Genomic DNA, 19,713 nt, shown 5'->3' on the forward strand with positions numbered 1-19,713 from the left:
ATTTATAATTCAAATGGAATCAAAACTGACCAAATTAAATAAAAAGTATTATAATCTGTACATATTACGCTGATTGGCATCGATTTCAGCATGGTGGAAAACTCAGTATCGGGGCTCACAGGCCTAATTCATTTCCCATAGACTCGTGTGTTAAAGTGGCACTTAAAAAGAATTCATAAAAAATAAGGAGGAAATTTGAGGGTTGAATGTTTACTACCAGTGGATAGGATAAATGTCTGACATTCCATATCTGACCAGAAAAGGGTACCTCGACCGGCTCATTTTGAAAATAAATCCGCATTTATGAAGACTACACCTGCTGGGACCAAATTCATCACTTGAGTGAGTAAAATGACCCTAATTCTTCCGCCAGTAAAAATATAGTTCCATAATGGTGATATATCTTTCCAATTTGGAAAAAGTAAGTTCAGTAGGTACCCTCCCTAGAATCAGTGTTAGATTGTCAGTCATATTCATTCATTTTTGTCAATCAGCAATATCAAATTTAAAAATTGAGCAATGGGTTTGCGACCATCGCGAACCTCGCGCGAGCATGACTCTGAACCGGAAGTGGTGATGACGACCCGACGGAGTGAAAATTATCTCGTCTCGCGCATTATGAGATTTTTGTTCCTATTTGGGGTAGCGAGAATTGAATTCATCGCATTCAGTCACTATTTACTTCTCTCACAGATCACCTTCCTCATTTCCTTTCTTTTTTATACTTATTTTCCTCTCATCATACTTTCATCTTTTCTCACATTTTTAAAATATTTAATTCATTATTTTGTCTTTGCAGTATTATAAAATCTCGGGACCAGGCCACTAATAAAACTTCAGAATGTCCGGCCGTGATCCTGAATTACATGCAATAATTATGTATCTGTGGAGAGAAAAGGAAAACAGAGCTATCTGAATAAAATCATGATTGAGATAATCATTTATAAAACATGCATTCTTGACAATCGATTATCACTAAAATATATAACTAAAATAAAGTAATCAATTCTACTGCAGACTGCAGAGTTTGTTTTATTGATCATCATTTGATTATTTTCCTTGGAATTCTGGGACTTTCCTCCACCTCGTCAACGTACACTGTCCCTGGGCCGAGTGCCTACAGTCCGTGCATAAAGCGCACTGCACAGCTCAGAATACGCACAGACAGTAAGCAAAAATGAAACAAAATTGCACTTGTCTTCTTAAATCTGTGGTAATTCTTGCAGCTATAGACAGCACATCTATCTCTGCCACCCATAAATAATCAAGAAGAAAAGTGATGTTGTTAAACTCTGCCTCTGGAAAAAATTGGACAAGGCGTTTACTTGAAGAAAGCATAATGTTGGCTGCAGGCATCGATTGTATTTTGATGCGCTATGTAAATGGTACACTATATTATCGGCTGCTAGCATTCGCATTGTCGCATCTGAACAATAGCGCCGCTATTGCCCCCTTTTTGATCCCATGATCCTTTGCGAAGATCTATTTGCGATTAGGTCTATGTAGATCTAGACCTATTAATTATTGGCTTATTTGCTTCTTCGTATTTCTTCAATTTTTAGTTTAGGCTTTTTCATCTTTTTTTCGGAAAGAGTTCCATATGCACCCCCCACCAAAAATAACAAAAGATTGTTGAGACTTCCGGTTCGTTCATCTCAGATTTTTCTATCATTTTTTTACTGTTGCTTACCTTTAGTTGGGACTCGAACTCACCTCGTTTTATCTGCAGTCAAGACCTCTTCCCGCTATGCTAGCGAGAAGCGCTGATACCGGAATGGGTATTTTAACGATTATCAGCCGATAGTTTGACTAGTCTAGACTCACAGACCGTTTACTGACTACAATGTCTATGGACAATTACATGCACTAGATCCTGCTCGAAATTTGACGGAATAAAGCCATATTTTGGTATGTATTTCCACTCCCCCATCATATATGTTCTATATTATGGCTAGATATATCATTCTGAACCTTCTCCATGTTTTTATTTTCAATTTTAGTAGGGATCTCAAAACGAAAGTCTAAGTTTTTAAATCTATGTTTAAAAGCATTGAGAAGTACCTCACCTGAATCAGCATATTAAAAAAAACCCAGTGAATGACTTTTAGTATTCCAAAAGAGATCTAAATATCTGTTTATCTGAGGCTAATGTGGGTCTGAATTGTGACAGATTTGTGTACAAATTTCACTTTGAAATTTCGTGCAGCACGTATGCACAGAGCTCGGCACTGAACGAGGGATTGTGGGCGTGTCCTTTCTCGCCTCGCGTATTATTACGCAAATACACAACTCGAACGAAAGTGCGTTCACCGTACCAGTTAGTCTCGGATCCGAGCTTATCCAAATAAACAATGATTAAATAACAAGAAAAAAATAGAAAGAAGAGAAAAGGGAAAATAAATGGCTCAAATGCAGTCGTTTGGTGACGGATAGTATGTTCATACCTCTTGCTGATATAAGGATTAGATATGACATAAATTTTCTGCCGTGGTGACACTGTAACTAAAGCATGGGGCTGGAGGGACTCAGATTTTTTAATTAATGAATGAATTAATTAATTATTTAATATATCAATTAATTAATCAAATTTTTTACAGGACTCATATGGTAACATATGACATTTTCATATCTAATTGTGATACCAGTGGGGGGGGGGGGCACTATGACTTTCAAAATAATGAATTAATTCTTTAAACATCTACATCTAGGCAAGGGAGGGTCCAGGATTTTCCAAAGGGGGGGGGCACATTTTCCCGATGAAAATTTGATAAGCATATAAACAAAATGTTTTCATTTCACGTCCATAAAAATTGACAAGCAAAAAAATATATATATATGTATATCCTCACTTTCAAGGGGGGGGGGGCATGCTTGGGTAAAAAGGGCATGTTTATATTACAAATTACGATTTTGGCTCTCAATAATTATGCCCCTAGATCCACCAGTAATCTAAGGGGCAGTTGTTTTTAGTTTTGATATGGCTACATTCTCGGAGGGCGTCCTCGCCGCGGTAGCTGGATAGTGCTGCAAAAGAGTAGGCCTTATACTGTACATCTTTTGCAGCATTAACTGACACTCCGAGAATGATAATTTTACCTTATACTTAAAACATAAACTATACAAAATAAAACATAAACACTTGTTTTTAGAGTTAGTTGATGTCAAAATATATACAGTCTGGGGCATGAAGACTCCATGAAGGCTCTGCCCCATATCATTGTGCTTGCCTCACTCGATTTGTATCATAAAAAAATTGTTTCCACATTAAAATATAGATCTAAGTACAATGGCCAGAAATAACAGTACAAATAAGCTAGCAGATGTATCATACTTCCCAGATTCTCGAACGCCAACGCAGCATGGTTTCTAAAACCTGTTTGCTTGATCCCAATTTTTCCACTAAGATCTAAGAACGAAAGTTTTTATATGCCTTTTGCGTGTCCTATGAAACCAGTTTTGTGCGCAGATCTAGTGTAACGGTAGGACCATATGCAGCCATTAATAGGCCTCCTTCAATTTTTTCCAACAAATGTCTCATGCTTTCTTTAAGATTAATGAATTAGAATCCTTGTATGGCCCTGGGAAGTGGGGTGCTCGGGTTGTGACCCCAAAGATTTGTTTTTTCTGGAGGTGCATTTTTTGTACACGTATGGCAGGGGGAGTGGAGCGAAGTTGAAAGTGGGGGAACAGAAAAAGGGCACTTTTTAGTGCTTTAAAAAGTGGGGGCATTGAGCCCCCCCCCCCCGCCTCTCCCCAGGATCGCCGCCCCTGCACCAGAGGCAGCACCCCCTGGAAATCAGTTTAGTATGATATTTGACCAAAATCAACTTATCTTTAGAGAGATAACCTCTTTCTTTTGGCTTTTTTTTCAAAGCCAGCAACCCCTCTTTAAAAGATTTCTCCCAGGGCAATCCTCATGATTATCTCTAAAATTTTAACAATTTTTTTCTTCAAAACATCTTGACGGATGGTATAATCATATTACTAGCAGTGGAGGTATGGCCGACCCTCCCATTTTTTTAAAAGTAATTTAAAAATAGGAAGAATGACGTCGATTTTTGTACCGGATTATTTTCATTAACAATTCTATTGGTAGAAATGTTTAAAACATTTTTGCATGTTTAGCCCCAACTTTCAAAACTGTTCCGCGGCTCCTGGAAGAATGGAGAGATGGAAGGAAGTAGAGAAATAAATAGGATGCAGGGGTGGATCCAGCCTTCGCCAATAGGGGGGGGGCGGAATTTTTTTTCAGCCATATTTTCCCCGATCGTCCGCTCGAAGATGATTTACGTTGGTTTCTTTGAAGGGGTACATGTGTAGTCCTTATGTCACTTCTTAGCTTTTGTCTTATAAATCAACATAAATATATAATATCATAATCCTTATTTATATAATGCGAGCGCGAAGCGCGAGCTATTTTTTTTTTTTTTCATGGAGCGTTGTGGCCCAGTGGATTAGTCTTCGGACTTTGAAACAGAGGGTCGTGGGTTCGAATCCCAGCCATGGCATAATTTCCTTCAGCAAGAAACTGATCCACAGTGTGCTGCACTCAACCCAGGTGAGGTAAATGGGTACCGGTAGGAAGTAATTCCTTAAAAAGCTGTGTGCGCTATGAACGCCTAGCTTAGCCGGGTAATATAGGAGCGCCTTGAGCACCTAACAAGGTGGATATGTGCGCAATATAAATACCCTATATTATTATTATTATTCATGTATTTTTTCCTAAAGTTTGAAAATTCTGGGCAACGTTTATCATGAAAAGGATGTGTATGCAACTAAATTATTACCAAGAATGCGAAGCGCGAGCAGAAATTGCTGATGGAATTTTATTCATGAAGACGTTACATACTTCAACAATCAAATAATGCGAGCGCGAGCTGAATTTTTTCCTTAAGAATGGATATCATTCATAAGCACTTTTTGTAACTTAAACAGGATAGGTATATAACTTAACAATTGATGCGAAGCGCTAGCGGAAAATTTGAAGTTTTAGACCTAAAAACAAGACATGTCTATTCATGTTTTGCAAATCATGGAAAGGATGAGTAATTGGAGATCTTTGTTACTTTAGTAATGCGAGCGCAAAGTGCGAGCATAAGATATTTGTATACGTTTTGAACTGATTAAAAAAGTACCTGTTAAGTACTGCTTATTGCACTTAGCCATGGAGACGTTACATATTTCAACAATAAAATAATGCAAGCGCGAGCCAAATTTTTTTGGACATTTCTACATAAAGAATGGAAAATTTAAATCAATTATTGTAATCGTGAACAGGATCATCGCTATATAACAATTAATGCGAGCGCGAAGCGCGAGTGGAGAAATCGAGATTTAGACCTAAAAAACGGGACACTCTAATCATGTTTTGTATATCATGAAAAGGATGAGTAATAGGGGTTCTGCGTACATTAATAATGCGAGCACAGCAGAAGTTTTTTCTGAAACTGGATAATGATTTAAATAGAGAACAAGTTGAGTATCTAAATAAACATACGCGCGCGTGTTTCCGATTTAGACCTACAATCTAGGCATTCTAAATAAATCTTTTAACATGAAAATCAAAGCATGCGCAAAGCGCGAGCTTAAAACATTTGATATTCCGATCTGAAAAAAAGGGTCAATTTCAGCTCTATATTTCAAGTACTTTGTAGGAAAATTGTGAGGTGGATTTGGATCGCACTTAATAAAGAGCTGATAGATTTGACAATGGACCGGGACATGAAAATAAAGAATATCTTCCTATTCCTCTTGCTAAGCGCGAGATGAAACAAAAGGGACAATTTAATCATTAAATTAATATCTTATCTATTAATGCCTAATGAGGCGCAAAATCTGATATTACGGCATGAAAACTGGAAATTTCAAGCACTTTTGTAATTATGAATAGGATGCATCAGGTAATATTTTTAACCGTTAATGCGAGCGCAAATCGCGAGCCGAAATTTTTATAAGACCAAGTCACAAGGATTATCCTCCTTTTAACTGCCATTATTAATATGTACATTATAATCATGTCTATACTCTATGCATTAAATTCTGAGAATCCCATAATCTTGAGCCATGTGCTTCTTTCTTTGACCCATGTTTGCTATTTCAGCCAATATATCTCTTTGAGGTTTTTTTTTTCTCTCTCTCTCAAATGTGTGTGTGGCTTATTGAGGAGTATTTTATCCTCAAAATTGAACATTCTGGGCAATGTTTGTGAACTTGAACAAGATGCGTATTTAACTAAAATTGCTGCGAGCGCTAAGGACGAGCAAAAAAAAAAGGAAAAAAAAAAGAAGAAAGAAATATACGTTCTGGCCTGATCGAAAAGGGACTTGTAATGGCAGTTTACAGTTAGCCATGAAGATGATGCATATTTCAATCAAAATAATGCGAGCGCAAAGCACGAGCTGAAAATGTTTGAAATTCTGACCTTAAAAATTGACATTTCAAGCACTTTGTTTAATCATGAACAGAATAAGTAATATAGGTACACAGTGCGAGCACGAAGCGAGAGCGGATAAAAATGGAGATTTATAGACCTAAATACGGAACACTATTTTATATTCATGTTTTCTAAATCATTAAAAGGATGGGTAATTGGTTATCGTCTTACATCAGGGCACGAGAAACCCGCTTGCCCGGGGCAAGTGAAATTGATGTGCGGGCAAGCATTTTTCAAAGTCAATTGCCCGATCGGGCAAGTGGTTGTTTTGAAAATGAAAACGATAAATCGACAGTAAAAGTTTAATAATTGTTTGATAAATTGCAATCATCGGCCAATTATCTCTCATACAATGTCATACCAGTAAAATAACAGTGGAAACATGTCAAATCAGCGCCAATTTACCGACAATTTATAGCCAGCAGTCCCGTTCGATGGGGGCTGCCATCTTACTTTCTAAACTACACTGTGCGTATGCGCTACTAATCAACGAAGGAGCTAGCTGGGAAAACCCCTCTCTCGCCCTCTGAGCGCTACAGTACATGTACGGACGTACACGAGCGATCGAGAGCCAGTCGACTCTCGAGCTAGATCGCGCTGAATGCATGCAAGCTTCGGACTGACTCGGCCAGGATCAGGGTGACCAGACGTCCCGTATTTTATTCATTTCTAAAACATTTTTTTTTTTTTTTTTTTTTTTAAATATATAAAAAAACACCAAATATCATTAGGATTTTTGTTCTATGATTGGATTGTTTTTATTTGCTTGAAGTTTGAACTTTTCCTCTTTTTTTCTTTTCTATCCTTCCTTCTTGCCCTTTTTTGTTACATATCTATTTTTATTTCCTGATCCTTTCTCTCTCTCTGTTCATTTTCTTTCTTTCCTTCTTTCTCTTGCCTTCTTTATTACATTTCCTTTTTTTATTTCCTTCATTCCTTCTCCCTTCCACTCGTTTTTATTTTCGTTCTTTCTCTCCTTTCATTATTTTCTTCTTTTTTTTTCATTCTGGCCTCCCTTCATTCTTTCCTCCCTCTCTTTCCTCCTTTCTTTCTTTCATTATTTTTTCATTTTGTCCTTCTTATTCTTTTCCCTTATACTTTCTTTCCCTTTCTTCCTTCCTGTTTTCTTCTTTCTTTGTTTCTTTCTTTCCAAGAATGAAGGAAACATTTTCTTTCCTTCATTCTTTCTTTCCTCCTCCTTTTTTCTTACTTTCTTTTTGTCTTTCTCTTCTTTATTTTGACTTTTACACATTTATTCATCTTCCCTTCTTTTCTTTATATATTCATGACGGAAACCTTTTTATCTATTTTTATTCTCTCTCTCATCCTTCTTTTATTAGAACTTTCTTATATTTGTTATTATTTCCTTCATTTTCCCCTTCATTTTTTCTTTCTTTCTTCTCAATTCATCTCTTTTCTTTCTCTCCTTCATTCTTTCGTTCACCCTCATTTCCAATTCTGTATATTTTTTTCACAAGTCTAACACTGTGTAGCCTTCTTTCTTGATCTTTTTTTTGTCGATTGTCCTGTATTTCATTTTGTGAAATCTGGTCACCCTGGCCAAGACTCGGCTTCAACTTCAAATCAAATAAACAATGAGTCGTCAGACTAAAATAGGCGAATTTTGTTGTCGTGATCGGTGACCAGAACAACTTGAACAAGAGTCAAGAAAAAGAAATGCCAAGGGCAGCGCCAGTAAATCAAGTTCAGCCAGGACAGAAAAGAATATAATTAAGAGCAAAAGAATTTTTGAAAAAAAAATCGGGCAAGCAAATTTTTTTATGATTTTTTTTTGTAGAGGCCTGCTTACATTTATAATGCAAGCGCGAAGCGCGAGAAGAAAATTTTTGATATTCTGATCTGAAGTGAGATAATTTAAGCATGTTTTCAATACAGAATAAGCAGCCTATCTCAATAAACATGCGTATTATTCACGGCCGATTTCAAAACGCGTATCGAGTGGATCTTCCTAATATAATAGCAACACTGATGTGTGTTGCTGCCCTCTATGTTCGTTGCATACAATGTTTTGAAATCGGCCGTGAATGATACGTGTGAGGAATTTGATACTGGCCCAAAATCACCAATTTTGAGGATAGCCGGAGGATGGAGATGGAGTGAAATACGGGTGTAGAGTAGGATATTCAGTCATTCATCTTTTTCGTTATATTTTTTTGGTTTAATTTTAACGATTATCATGATTGCCATCCCACCTTTGTGACTCGGTATATCCGAATTGGTTCACGGGCTCGATGTTCGGGTAGGTGGAGCGTAGTGTAGCGGTAGTGAAGTGGAGTGGAGCCTGCACGAACATCGCTCGAGGTAGCACTGCGCATGCTTACTATATTTTCATTCATAAAGTGGCTCTCGGCAGTGGCTGGATGACGTCATGTAATAAGCAAAATGTACACGCCCTCTAGCGTTGAACGCACCGCTATCCGTTCTATACAATTTGCCACTGTGTGTAAAAAGGCACGAGATTGCATGCAACTATGTGCACATGCGCATTAAACCCCATTTTCGAGGAGCCGCCCAGACAGAGGCGATGCCACTTGCAGCAAAACCCGTGCGAAAACCGTGCAGCCAAAACCAGCGCCCGCGATGCGCCCGCATTCGCACATACCTAGGCTAATTATTGACATCTCAACAACTAGTGAGTGAATTTTCGGGACCACCTTCATTTTATGTTTCGTTTTATAATCGTATACCAAAAGGTGTACCAAAAGGTCAACACTGAACTTGAAATCACCCATTGGCTTTTCATTTGCCCATAGCAAGCCAATATTGCCCAGAGCCAGAGGCAGAGCCAGACTGGCAGAGCCGGTCAGCCGAGTTTTCGATAACCCTAATTTTACTTAGTGGGGGTGCATATGCCATATGGAACTCTTTTTTTTCCTTCTTATTTACCCCAATTAATTTTTCTTCGTATTTCTTCCAACTCCTTCTTTCTCGGCGTCTTCTTCATCTTCTTCTTACGTTCATAAAGTTAGGTATATTTTTCGCCCGATAAAGGCAAAGCCAATGAATGAGCACTAACACCAACATGCACAGATGGGACACACACAATTTTTTTACAACACGGGACTCGTGAACAAACGCACCGACGCCGACAGCGACAATGGCTGGAATAATTATAAGTTTATAACGTTATTTAGCTCAATTCCTCACCTTCATCATCATCACGGTACTTCCTCCTTCTACTTCCAGACATCTTGCTTCAATACTGAGTAAAAATATCACGAAATATTTGTCTAAATAAATGTTTTTTCTCCCTTTTGGCGATGGAACTTGACAGCAATAGCGAGCGATTTGAGAAAATTTGCGCCGTGAGTAGTGCATAGGGTGTAATTTACAAGACACATAAAAATTGAAAAAAAATAATGTTTTTTGATGTTTTTTCCAAGAGCGTAAATTTTGGGGACTCTTTGTTTTCTCACCAATTATATATATATTTTTTTATTAAAATCAGGTCCCTCAAGACAAAACAGGAATATTACATAGAGCATCATAGTCAATGCACAATAATCTGATAAGAAGGATAAAATGCCCAAAGTGACATAATTAATAATGATAACAATTAATAAATAATAATAATGATACTAATAATAACAACAATAATAATAATAATAATAAGAAGAATAAGAATAAAAATTATAATATACTATTACTACTGCTACTACTACTACTACTACTACTACTACTACTACTACTACTACTACTACTACTACTACTACTACTCCTACAACTAACAGGTGCGGATCCAGCCTTAGCCAATAGGGGGGGGGGGATAATTTTTTTCAGCCACATTTTCCCCGATCGGCCGCCCGAAGTTGATTTTTGTTTGTTTCTTTGAAGGGGTAGTCCTAATAGTAACTTCTAAGCTTTATTCTTTTAGATTAACATAAATATGTAACAATCTCATAAGCCTTATTTAAATACTGGTAGTGCGAGCGCGAAGCGCGAGCTATTTTTTATTTCATGTATTGTATTGTCCTAAAATTTAAATATTCTGGGAAATGTTTGTAAACGAGATGTGTATCCAGCTAAATAATTACTGCGAGCGCGAAGCGCGAGCAGAAATTTTTAATACACATTTTGATCTGATCAAAAAAGGATCTGTTAACAGCTGCTTGCAGTGGCCATGAATACGTCACATTTCTCAACAATCAAATAATGCAAGCGTGAAGCGCGAGCTAAATATTTTGACATTTCTACCTGAAGAATGGAAATTTCACTTTTTGTAATCGTGAAAAGGATAAGTTCATAAATAAACAAGTGATGCGAGCGGAAAAAAAACGAGATTTACACCTAAAAATGGGACACTCTATTCATGTTTTGTAAATCATGAAAAGGATGAGTAATTAGAAATCTTCCTAGATAAATAATGCGAGTGCAAAGCGCGAGCAAAACAAAATTTATATTGTGATCTGAAACAGGAAAGGCTCCTAATGATTTAAATAGAGAACAAGCTGCGAATCAGAATAAACATGCACGCGCGTGTTTCAGATTTCGACCTAGAATCTGGGCATTCTACATAGGCCCTACACCCTTTTCATCATGAAAATCAATAAAGCGAGCGAGAAGCGCAAGCTAAAATATTTGATATTCCGATCTGAAATGGGGGTCAATTTAAGCTCTGTATTTCAAGCACTTTGTAGGAAGATTGTGAGGTGGATATGGATCACAGTTAAAAAAAACAGTTGATATATGTTTCATTATTATTACTTTGAGTTTTGACATAGGACCGGGACATTCTAATAACATTATGTTCAGCGCGAGCAGAAAATGTTAATATTCAGACTCTAAAGCATAAATTTTTACAAATTTTTTAAACATCAATTTGTAAATTAAATAAATTTCGATTTCTGAGCTAAAATATGTTTTGTATATTGACTTCAAAATTTGATATCTAAGCTCCATATTGAGCAAGATATTTAAATCATCTTAAAGGCAATGCGAGCGCGAAGCGCGAGCAAAAACTTTATACAGTGCGTATCAAAAATAGTTTACACTTTGAAAAATCCATGGGGATGAAAAAAATATACAACTTGTGGGTAATTTTTTCACATATAATCTTGGGTTTGGATTCATCTATCCAATGAAAGTAAAAGTTTTGACAGAATGTTACACTTGAGTGAGCACTGTCCATTTTTGTAAAGCTCGCAGAAATCTGTTTGCGCAAAAATGCTTGTTTTCACGCTGTGTCAAGGGGAAAGGGCGAAATCAAACTTACCCTGCGAAACATTTCTCATACGTTTCCCTTGCACTTTTAGTCAATTGAAATAAAAAGGATACATTTAAGCATTTTGTAACAATTTTGCCACCCAAATTGAAATTTCAACACTAAGTAAGCACAACCTTTAACCTTTTGCGCATACATTCGTAATTCCGAAGCTTCGCCATGGCTTATAATTCCCTTCCTCTTCACATCAAATCATCCCCTAGTATTAATATTTTCAAATCTAAGATTGTTGATCTGTAGCACATGGACTCCGGTACCCCCCCCCCCCCCCCCCCCCCCCCCATTCGCTGTTAGGTTTTTTTTTTTTTTTTTTTTTTTTTTTTTTTTTTTTTTTTTTTTTTGGTTTTTTTTTTTGGTTTTATCTAAATATGTTTACTGTTGATATTTACATTTTCATTTATCTTCTGTACATCTGTTATTCTAATGTGGTTTATTGTATCTAAATTATACGTTAATGTTATATGTTATGGACCCCACGGAAGACCAGCGCTACTGTGCCAGTCACGCTGAATGTGGGCTATCCACCGTATTTTATTGTATATAATTGTGCTTTTTAATACGGAAATAAATACTACTACTACTACTACTATTCCGAAGGTTCGGATATTCCGAAGGTTCGTTATTCCGAAGGTTCGTATTTCCGAAGGTTCGTAATTCCGAAGGTTCGTTAGTCCAAAAACGAAGTGAAGTTCGTAATTCCGAAGGTTCGTTAGTCCAAAAATGAAGTGAGGTTCGTAATTCCGAAGGTTCGTTAAACCGAAAACGAAATGAGGTTCGTAATTCCGAAGGTTCGTTAGTCCGAAAACGAAATGATTAATGAACCTTATTTCGTTTTCGGACTAACGAACCTTCGGATCAACGAACCTTATTTCGTTTTCGGATTAACGAACCTTCGGAACATCGAACCTTATTTCGTTTTCGGATTATCGAACCTTCGGAATAACGAACCTTCGGAATAACGCCACAAATGTTCGGATTAACGAACCCTTTTACCTTTTCGGATTAACGAACATCGAGGTATAGGCAATTTACGCCCTGGATCCGCCTATGTACTACTACTATTTAATATTTAGAAAAAATACATGTCATGCCTAGCTGTTCAATTCTTATCCATTTTGTGGGGTCATGGTGGGGGAGCTCTCTCCCAAAGACCCTCGCTCAACTCTAATTCACTACTCTTTTAAAGCTTCACTTTTCCCAAAACAGTTTTATGCGCATCCCGGTCAATGTGCAAATGAGAGAACCAAGGATAACACACATTAACTATTTCTTTTGCATCAAAAATATCTATTGATTTGATGATGTCCAAAAAATCACATACAATTATGATTCCATGTTTTCCTTCTGGGATCAAACCAACAAGGGGAAAATGTAATACTACTGTTTCATATACCAAACATTACAATAAGGACAGAGAGAGTTTGACATAATCGGCTCTCTCCTTTCTCATTTGAATATCACCTGCAATGTGAGCATATCACTTTTTTGCAAAAAGGCTATTGGGGAAAAGACTGATGCAGGTTTTAAAAAGAATTCACATTTTTCACAAAGCATTAAAATGCCACAACTTCCTTACTTAACATCCAGGCCAGTTACGATGAAATTTTTAGTGTTATACTCTTTTTTAGATGGACTGGACCTGTTAAATCATGATTTAAAAAAATCAAGATCAAATAGAGAAAGAAATGGCAGGAAGAAAAAATTGTCTTTATTGCAACATTACTCTATTTCAGTTTATTTCACATTCAATCAGTTTCATAGAAAATTATCACAAAGCATGCAGCATATAGGCATATGTTACGCTTAGCATAATACACAAAACATTTCAAAACCAACTTTTTGTTACATGTACAAAGAAAATCAATGAATTGATATTGTTTGTTACATATTCCATGAAATAAAATATATTGAATTATATTCCGCATACTAAGAATCTTGCTATAGAGGATTGGTCAGAAGTCAGTCAAGTGATAACAGGTTTATTTTCTCTATCTATCAATTAAACCTTGATTTTTTTTAAATCAAACTTTTTCTTGTAGAGATGTATGAATATCGGTTTCTTCATTATAGTGGTTCCTCATGTGGAATATAAAGCATATAATCGCCTCTTGATTTCAGGTGACGAGGCAAACAAGAGTGATTATTTGAGTATTAATACTATTAGTATTACATTCAATTAATTTAGTAAATGTTAAATCACCATGAATTAATTTTAAAAATATGAAAATTTGAATTATCCTGTCATTTTGTGGTGAATAATTTCATAAAAGTTGATATAGGTTCTCATTATGAGCAAAAATAGGCATAAATATTTTGACAGATAATTAATTTTGTAATAGACATGGTTAATAATGTTATTCAATCCAATTTTCTTCTGGTGGTTGGGAGTCCAATATGACACTGCCCTTTATATAGGCCTAATAATTCAAACAATCTTCCACAGTTACTCAACTTAAAACTATAAAACCAGTACCAAATTAAGATATTTTGATTGAAGATATATATTGATTCTCATTATGCATGTCTGTCTTAGTTGTTCAATATCACTCTTCAAGCAATATGTCTTTTCAAATACATCATTTTTAAATTTCATCCAAGAATGCATTCAAACTTTAAAAATAGTAATTATGATGTTGTTGAGATACAAACCTACTGAGCTTTAGAAGGAGAATAATGGCTCAATGTGGTTAGGGGAGATTAAGGAAATAAAGGGGAAAAAGGAAATAAAGCGGAATTGAATTATATAAAAGCTAGGGCTTGATACATAAAGATTATAAAGATTAGATACCTATCTCAAGATATTAAAAAAAACTTTAAGACAGTTTGTAACCTTGTCCGGGTTTCGAACATTCAAATTCACTGAATTCACTGAACTCTAATCTAAATGATTGGTTGAGCACTTTTAACACAACACAGACTGCATGTTTTTTTGTTGTCAGATTATACATGTATATACAATAAAATGTGCCATAAAATATATACCTTAATTATCAAAATCTGCATATATTGTTCTATATACATTTATCATCTTATAGATTGATATCTTAATAAAAAATATTAGATCTGTATCTTTTTTTCATGGCAAGCTTGACTTGTTCAATGGACATTGGGGCATAATTATATTCTCATTTCATTCCTTTTTACTATACCTTAATTACAATATTTCATATGTAATTGCTTACAATAGGTATTACACAAATTATCTGATCTTCTCATCTTACTCCACTTATGAAGATATACACATGTATGCATTATACAAGTAATTGAGAAATGTCCTTACAAGTAAAAAATAAAATATTCCCCTTTTATTGAAGCAACATATACATCATGAATTAGTAATAACAGTATTGATCATAGTGTACAAAAAAAATCATTAATTATGGCAGGTGGTATTTCATTAATTTCACAGGAAAATCACATTTGTAAAAAGGAGTTCATTTTCTGCCCTTTTGTAAGCAATACCTTGTTCAATTAAATGATGTAGGAATGATAAAGCACACCTTGTATTGATAAAATTGATACAATGCTTGCATTCCATAATCTTAAGAAACAAAGAAGTTTCGTTGATGAACCCCTTGTAACAAGTATTTTGTCCACCTTATTTGATGTTACTGAAGGTCATATCAATTTTATGACATTATTATAATGTCATAAAATTGATATGACTTGCAGTAACCTCAAATAAAGTGGACAAAGCAGGGTTCCCAGCTTTTCAAGAAAACACAATTCCCTGATTTTAGGCTGACTGACTACCGTGCTTCGACTTTTGGGCTGATAAAAATTCCCTGATTTTTCCCTCATTTGAGGCATTTTCCCCTGATCTGAGGTATTTTTTAAAATCAAATTTCCTGATTTTTTCATGACTAGAAAAAAGCAAAATATTTTTCCCTGATATCCCTGATTGGCTGGGAACCCGATGCATTTGTTATTCCTTCTTCATTTTTCTTGATTGAAGTGTCATATCAAAGGTAATAAGGTATAATTGAATTTTCAAGGAACATTATTTTGCTTTTAAATTAAGATAATCCAGTGGTCTGATAATCCATTCCTCAGTTTACATGCCACTCCTTACAAGCAGCATGTAGTATTAAAATTATGGTACATTAAATTATATCTTTCTTGCTGTCCTCCTTAAACCGAACCTTAAAATTTTCTGCAGCAAAGTGAGGAAGGTCGTAATCCCATGATCCTTTGCCAATCATAGATGCACCCATCCGACCGATCTCATCACTAGACTTCGCTCCCCAGCCATTCATCCCCACCAAGATCCCGGTATGAGCAGTAAGCATGTCACAGTACAGCTGCTTTGTTGGTGTTGATGTTGTTATACAGCTATCTGTGATCAGCGAGACAGGCTTCAGGTCTGCAAATGCAATAGTATACAGACATCATTACTATGAGCATGAGCTGGCCAAATATCTCAAAGTTTGTCCACCATAATAAAAATCTTCATTAGATTTAGTTTTGCTTGTTCAAACATACTTGAGCGGAAAATGCACCAACTAGATTTTTGCCTATACTTTAGTGAGGGGGAAAGCATTGCTAAATTGGTGTCATCGCAATAAATGCACAAAATGCACGATGTTGTCTATCAATAGGGCAGTTTCTTTTTTTTACGTGTCCAAACACTTTTGAGGACAAAACACACACATTACAGCGGTAATGACCCATTTTATCTGCTTTTCAAAATTATTGTGACGAGAAAGTAAAATTCTGCTTGTAATTGATTTTAGTCCCCGGCATGCCCCCTGTAAATTCTCGATCCACTATAGTAATATGACCATAAATATACACGAAGGAAACCTATAGTATGATAATAAAAAAACTGTTCACATAAAGGGAGATTCCTCTGAGATCGAAGGATAATCACTTAAGAGTCCATTATGAAAGTCCACCTTGCAATGGCAGCCCCCCCCCCCCCAAAAAAAAAAAAAAATAATAATAATAAATAAAAAAAAAAAAAATAAATAAACAATAAATAAAAATAATAAATAAATAAATAAATTGTATGATGTTAAATATTTATATAATTCACAACATTTTATTATTAGCAAAATCTTTTGCTTCCCCCATGCAATTATCTGGAAGGATTTAGCAATTCCAAATTAAGGAGGACTTAACATCAGATATTTCCCCTTATATTGTGAACACAGACACAAACAGAACATGATAAAGGCTAGCATTGAATGTAGAATTTAACATCATGCTTGAGAGTATGACCTGGGTTTTTTATTTTCACCTGGCATGAATCTTTGAAGTGAATCTTTTGTGTCTTTTACAGCAGGGTGTTCCTTTCCTTTGCTGTAAAACCATTGGGCGGCTTTGTCAAGACCTTGAAGGCTGTCAGAGGGAGAGCAACTCAAACCAATCTTGATGAAGTACTTCCCTGCGAAGATGAAATCAAAATGATAATTAACACATCAAACACCCTTTAGAAGGATCTTATCATAGTGGGTGGTTTCAAACCCATGATTAATTCTTGACAAGAATTTCAGTACACATTAAGGGAAAGCTAGACCAAATTTTCCTATTTCTGCATCACAAAGATACAATCCGGCAGTTTCACTTGCATTACGCGATTCAATATAACAGCAGTGCTGAATTGAAAAACTACTATGAAACAATTATTCACAAAAAATACCATTCCATAATGATACAATACTACGTTCATTGACCCTAAATGACATTTGACCTTGATCATGTGACCTAAGACTTGTCAGTGATACTTGATTACCCCTATATCCACATTTTATAAACTAAATCTATAAACTTTGAAAGTTATGACAGCAATCTAATAATTACCCCCAAAATGGCCAAAGTTCGATGGCCATAAATAAATGACCTTTGACTTTGGTCATGTGACCTGAAACTCACATGAGATGTTCAGAGATACTTGATTACTTTATGTCCAAGTTTTATGAACTAGATCCATACACTTTCAGAGTTATGATGGTTGTTCAACAAATACCCCCAACATGGCCACAGTCCATTGACAGTTGACCTTGGTCATGTGACCTGAATCTCTCACAGGATGTTCAGTGATACTTGATTACTCTTATGTCCAAGTTTTATGAACTAGACCAATACACTTTCAGAGTTATGATGGTAATTCAACAAACACCCCCAAAATGGCCAAAGTTCATTGACCCTAAATGACCTTTGACCTTGGCCATGTGACCTAAAACTCGCACAGGATGTTCAGTGATACTTGATTACTCTTATGTCTAAGTTTTATGAATCAGATCCATAAATCTTCGAAGTTATGATGGTAATTCAACAAATACCCCCAACTTGGTCAAAGTTCATTGACCCTAAATGACATTTGACCTTGGTCATGTGACTTGAAACGCAAGCAGGATATTTAGTAGTATTTGATTACCCTTATGGCCAAGTTTCATGAACTGGGTCCATATACTTTAGAAGTTAAGACGACATTTCAAAAACTTAACCTTAGGTTAAGATTTTGATGTTGATTCCCCCAACATGGACTCAGTTCATTGACCTTAAATAACCTTTAGCCTTGATCATTTGACCTGAAACTCAGACAGGATATTTAGTGATACTTGAATAATTTTACGTCCAAGTTTCATAAACTAGGTCTATATACTTTTAAGTTATGCTGTCATTTCAAAAAATTAATCTTCGGTTAAGATTTGATGTTGACGCCGCCGCCGCCGTCGGAAAAGTGGCATATAGAGTCTCACTCTGCTATTATATGCAGGTGAGACAAAAAAGAAAAATCAGTGTATTCTTGTCTAATATTATCATTTGCTTTTCATTTCATGACAGACATAATTAATTTCGGAGAGAAGTAAAATCGGGATTAAATTGTGAATGAGACGGCAGCTAGCAACTTTGTGTAAACTTAACCATTATTCTAAATGCACACATTTTTGTGCATCTCGTCATCTTTCTGACTAATCTTTCCTGTAACGATTTTCCCCATTAAAGCCAAATGTAACCAATCACATAGCTTAATAATCCTGATCTATGGATTGACGAATATTCTGAACTTTAAGCAATAACGTCAGTTACTTCACAGCCATAACCCTGAACCTAGGAGACTATAGGTCTTCAAAGAAACAAGGAATCAATGGTTGCAGAAGAATATGAATGATAACTCATCTTTGGTTACTTGCATGCATTTCTCAAAATTCTTACATCAGGATCTGTTTCACTTAGTTTCCATAGTGATCGACTATTTAGAACTTACCATCTGGATAAAGAATAGGAGGCAAAATGTAGGCATGTTCATGCCCCAGCCAGAAGGTAGGCATGTCCGCAATTTTCATGGCATCTTCTTTTGTGACCTCTGCTTTCACCACAACAGCTTTGCACAATAACAGATCAAGCTTCTTCTCATCTGGTAGGAGGTGATGAAAATTACTGAAACATCCTGTGCAGAGGAGAACTCGTCTGGTCAGCACTTCTCTGCCGCTTTCAGTTGAGATCCTGACAAGATTTTTACCTCCGTCTTCAGATTCCTCCATGATGTCGACTACGACCTCATTGATGATGTCACAACCATGTGACCTGGCTATCTTCTGCTGGGCAGCCACCAACTTCCGTGGACTAATGTGGCCAGTGTTTTGGGGAGCCCAGATGCATCGGCAGTCTGGGGAGATCTTGAGATAAGGGTACCTGGTGTGGAATTCTGATGCATCGTAAGTTTCAATATATGCCTCCAGCTTCCTTGCAGTGTTAAGATAATCATCAAATTCTTGGGAAACAGTCTTTTCAATGAATACACATCCAACTTCATTGTAGAAATTAATGTCTGCAAAGAATATTAAGTATGGCCAGTGTAACTTTTATGATTACTGCTATAAACTTAATAACTATATAATGGAAGTGAAAAATGAAATTCACCCCAAAATACAACTTTGGAGATTCCTTGCATTTCACGGCTTACCAGTTCAATCTTTACAAATTTTCCAGAAAGATTAGTATTGAAATAAATGAACACTATTTAAAATTGCAAATCAAAATGAAAAAGTAAATTTGACTTATTTGGTTCCCGGTCAAAAGGGCTTCACAC

The 19,713-nt window shown here is 36.0% G+C and overlaps 1 protein-coding gene across 1 annotated transcript in view; it reads right to left on the reverse strand.

Annotated features, from left to right (window-relative positions):
* Positions 1-13,384: 13,384 nt before the first annotated feature.
* The window catches only part of LOC129262152 (monomeric sarcosine oxidase-like), a 29,544-nt gene continuing 23,215 nt past the window's right edge, over positions 13,385-19,713 (reverse strand). The window contains exons 5-7 of the mRNA XM_054900205.2: positions 18,889-19,452; positions 16,915-17,061; positions 13,385-16,038 (exon numbers count right to left, since the gene is read on the reverse strand). Of these exons, the coding sequence (XP_054756180.2) occupies positions 15,779-16,038; positions 16,915-17,061; positions 18,889-19,452 (971 nt within the window). The 3' untranslated portion in view covers positions 13,385-15,778. The remainder of the gene's footprint in view (positions 16,039-16,914; positions 17,062-18,888; positions 19,453-19,713) is intronic.

The sequence above is a fragment of the Lytechinus pictus genome, chromosome 5 (assembly GCF_037042905.1).
Source record: "Lytechinus pictus isolate F3 Inbred chromosome 5, Lp3.0, whole genome shotgun sequence".
In the NCBI taxonomy this organism is placed as follows: Eukaryota; Metazoa; Echinodermata; class Echinoidea; order Temnopleuroida; family Toxopneustidae; genus Lytechinus; species Lytechinus pictus.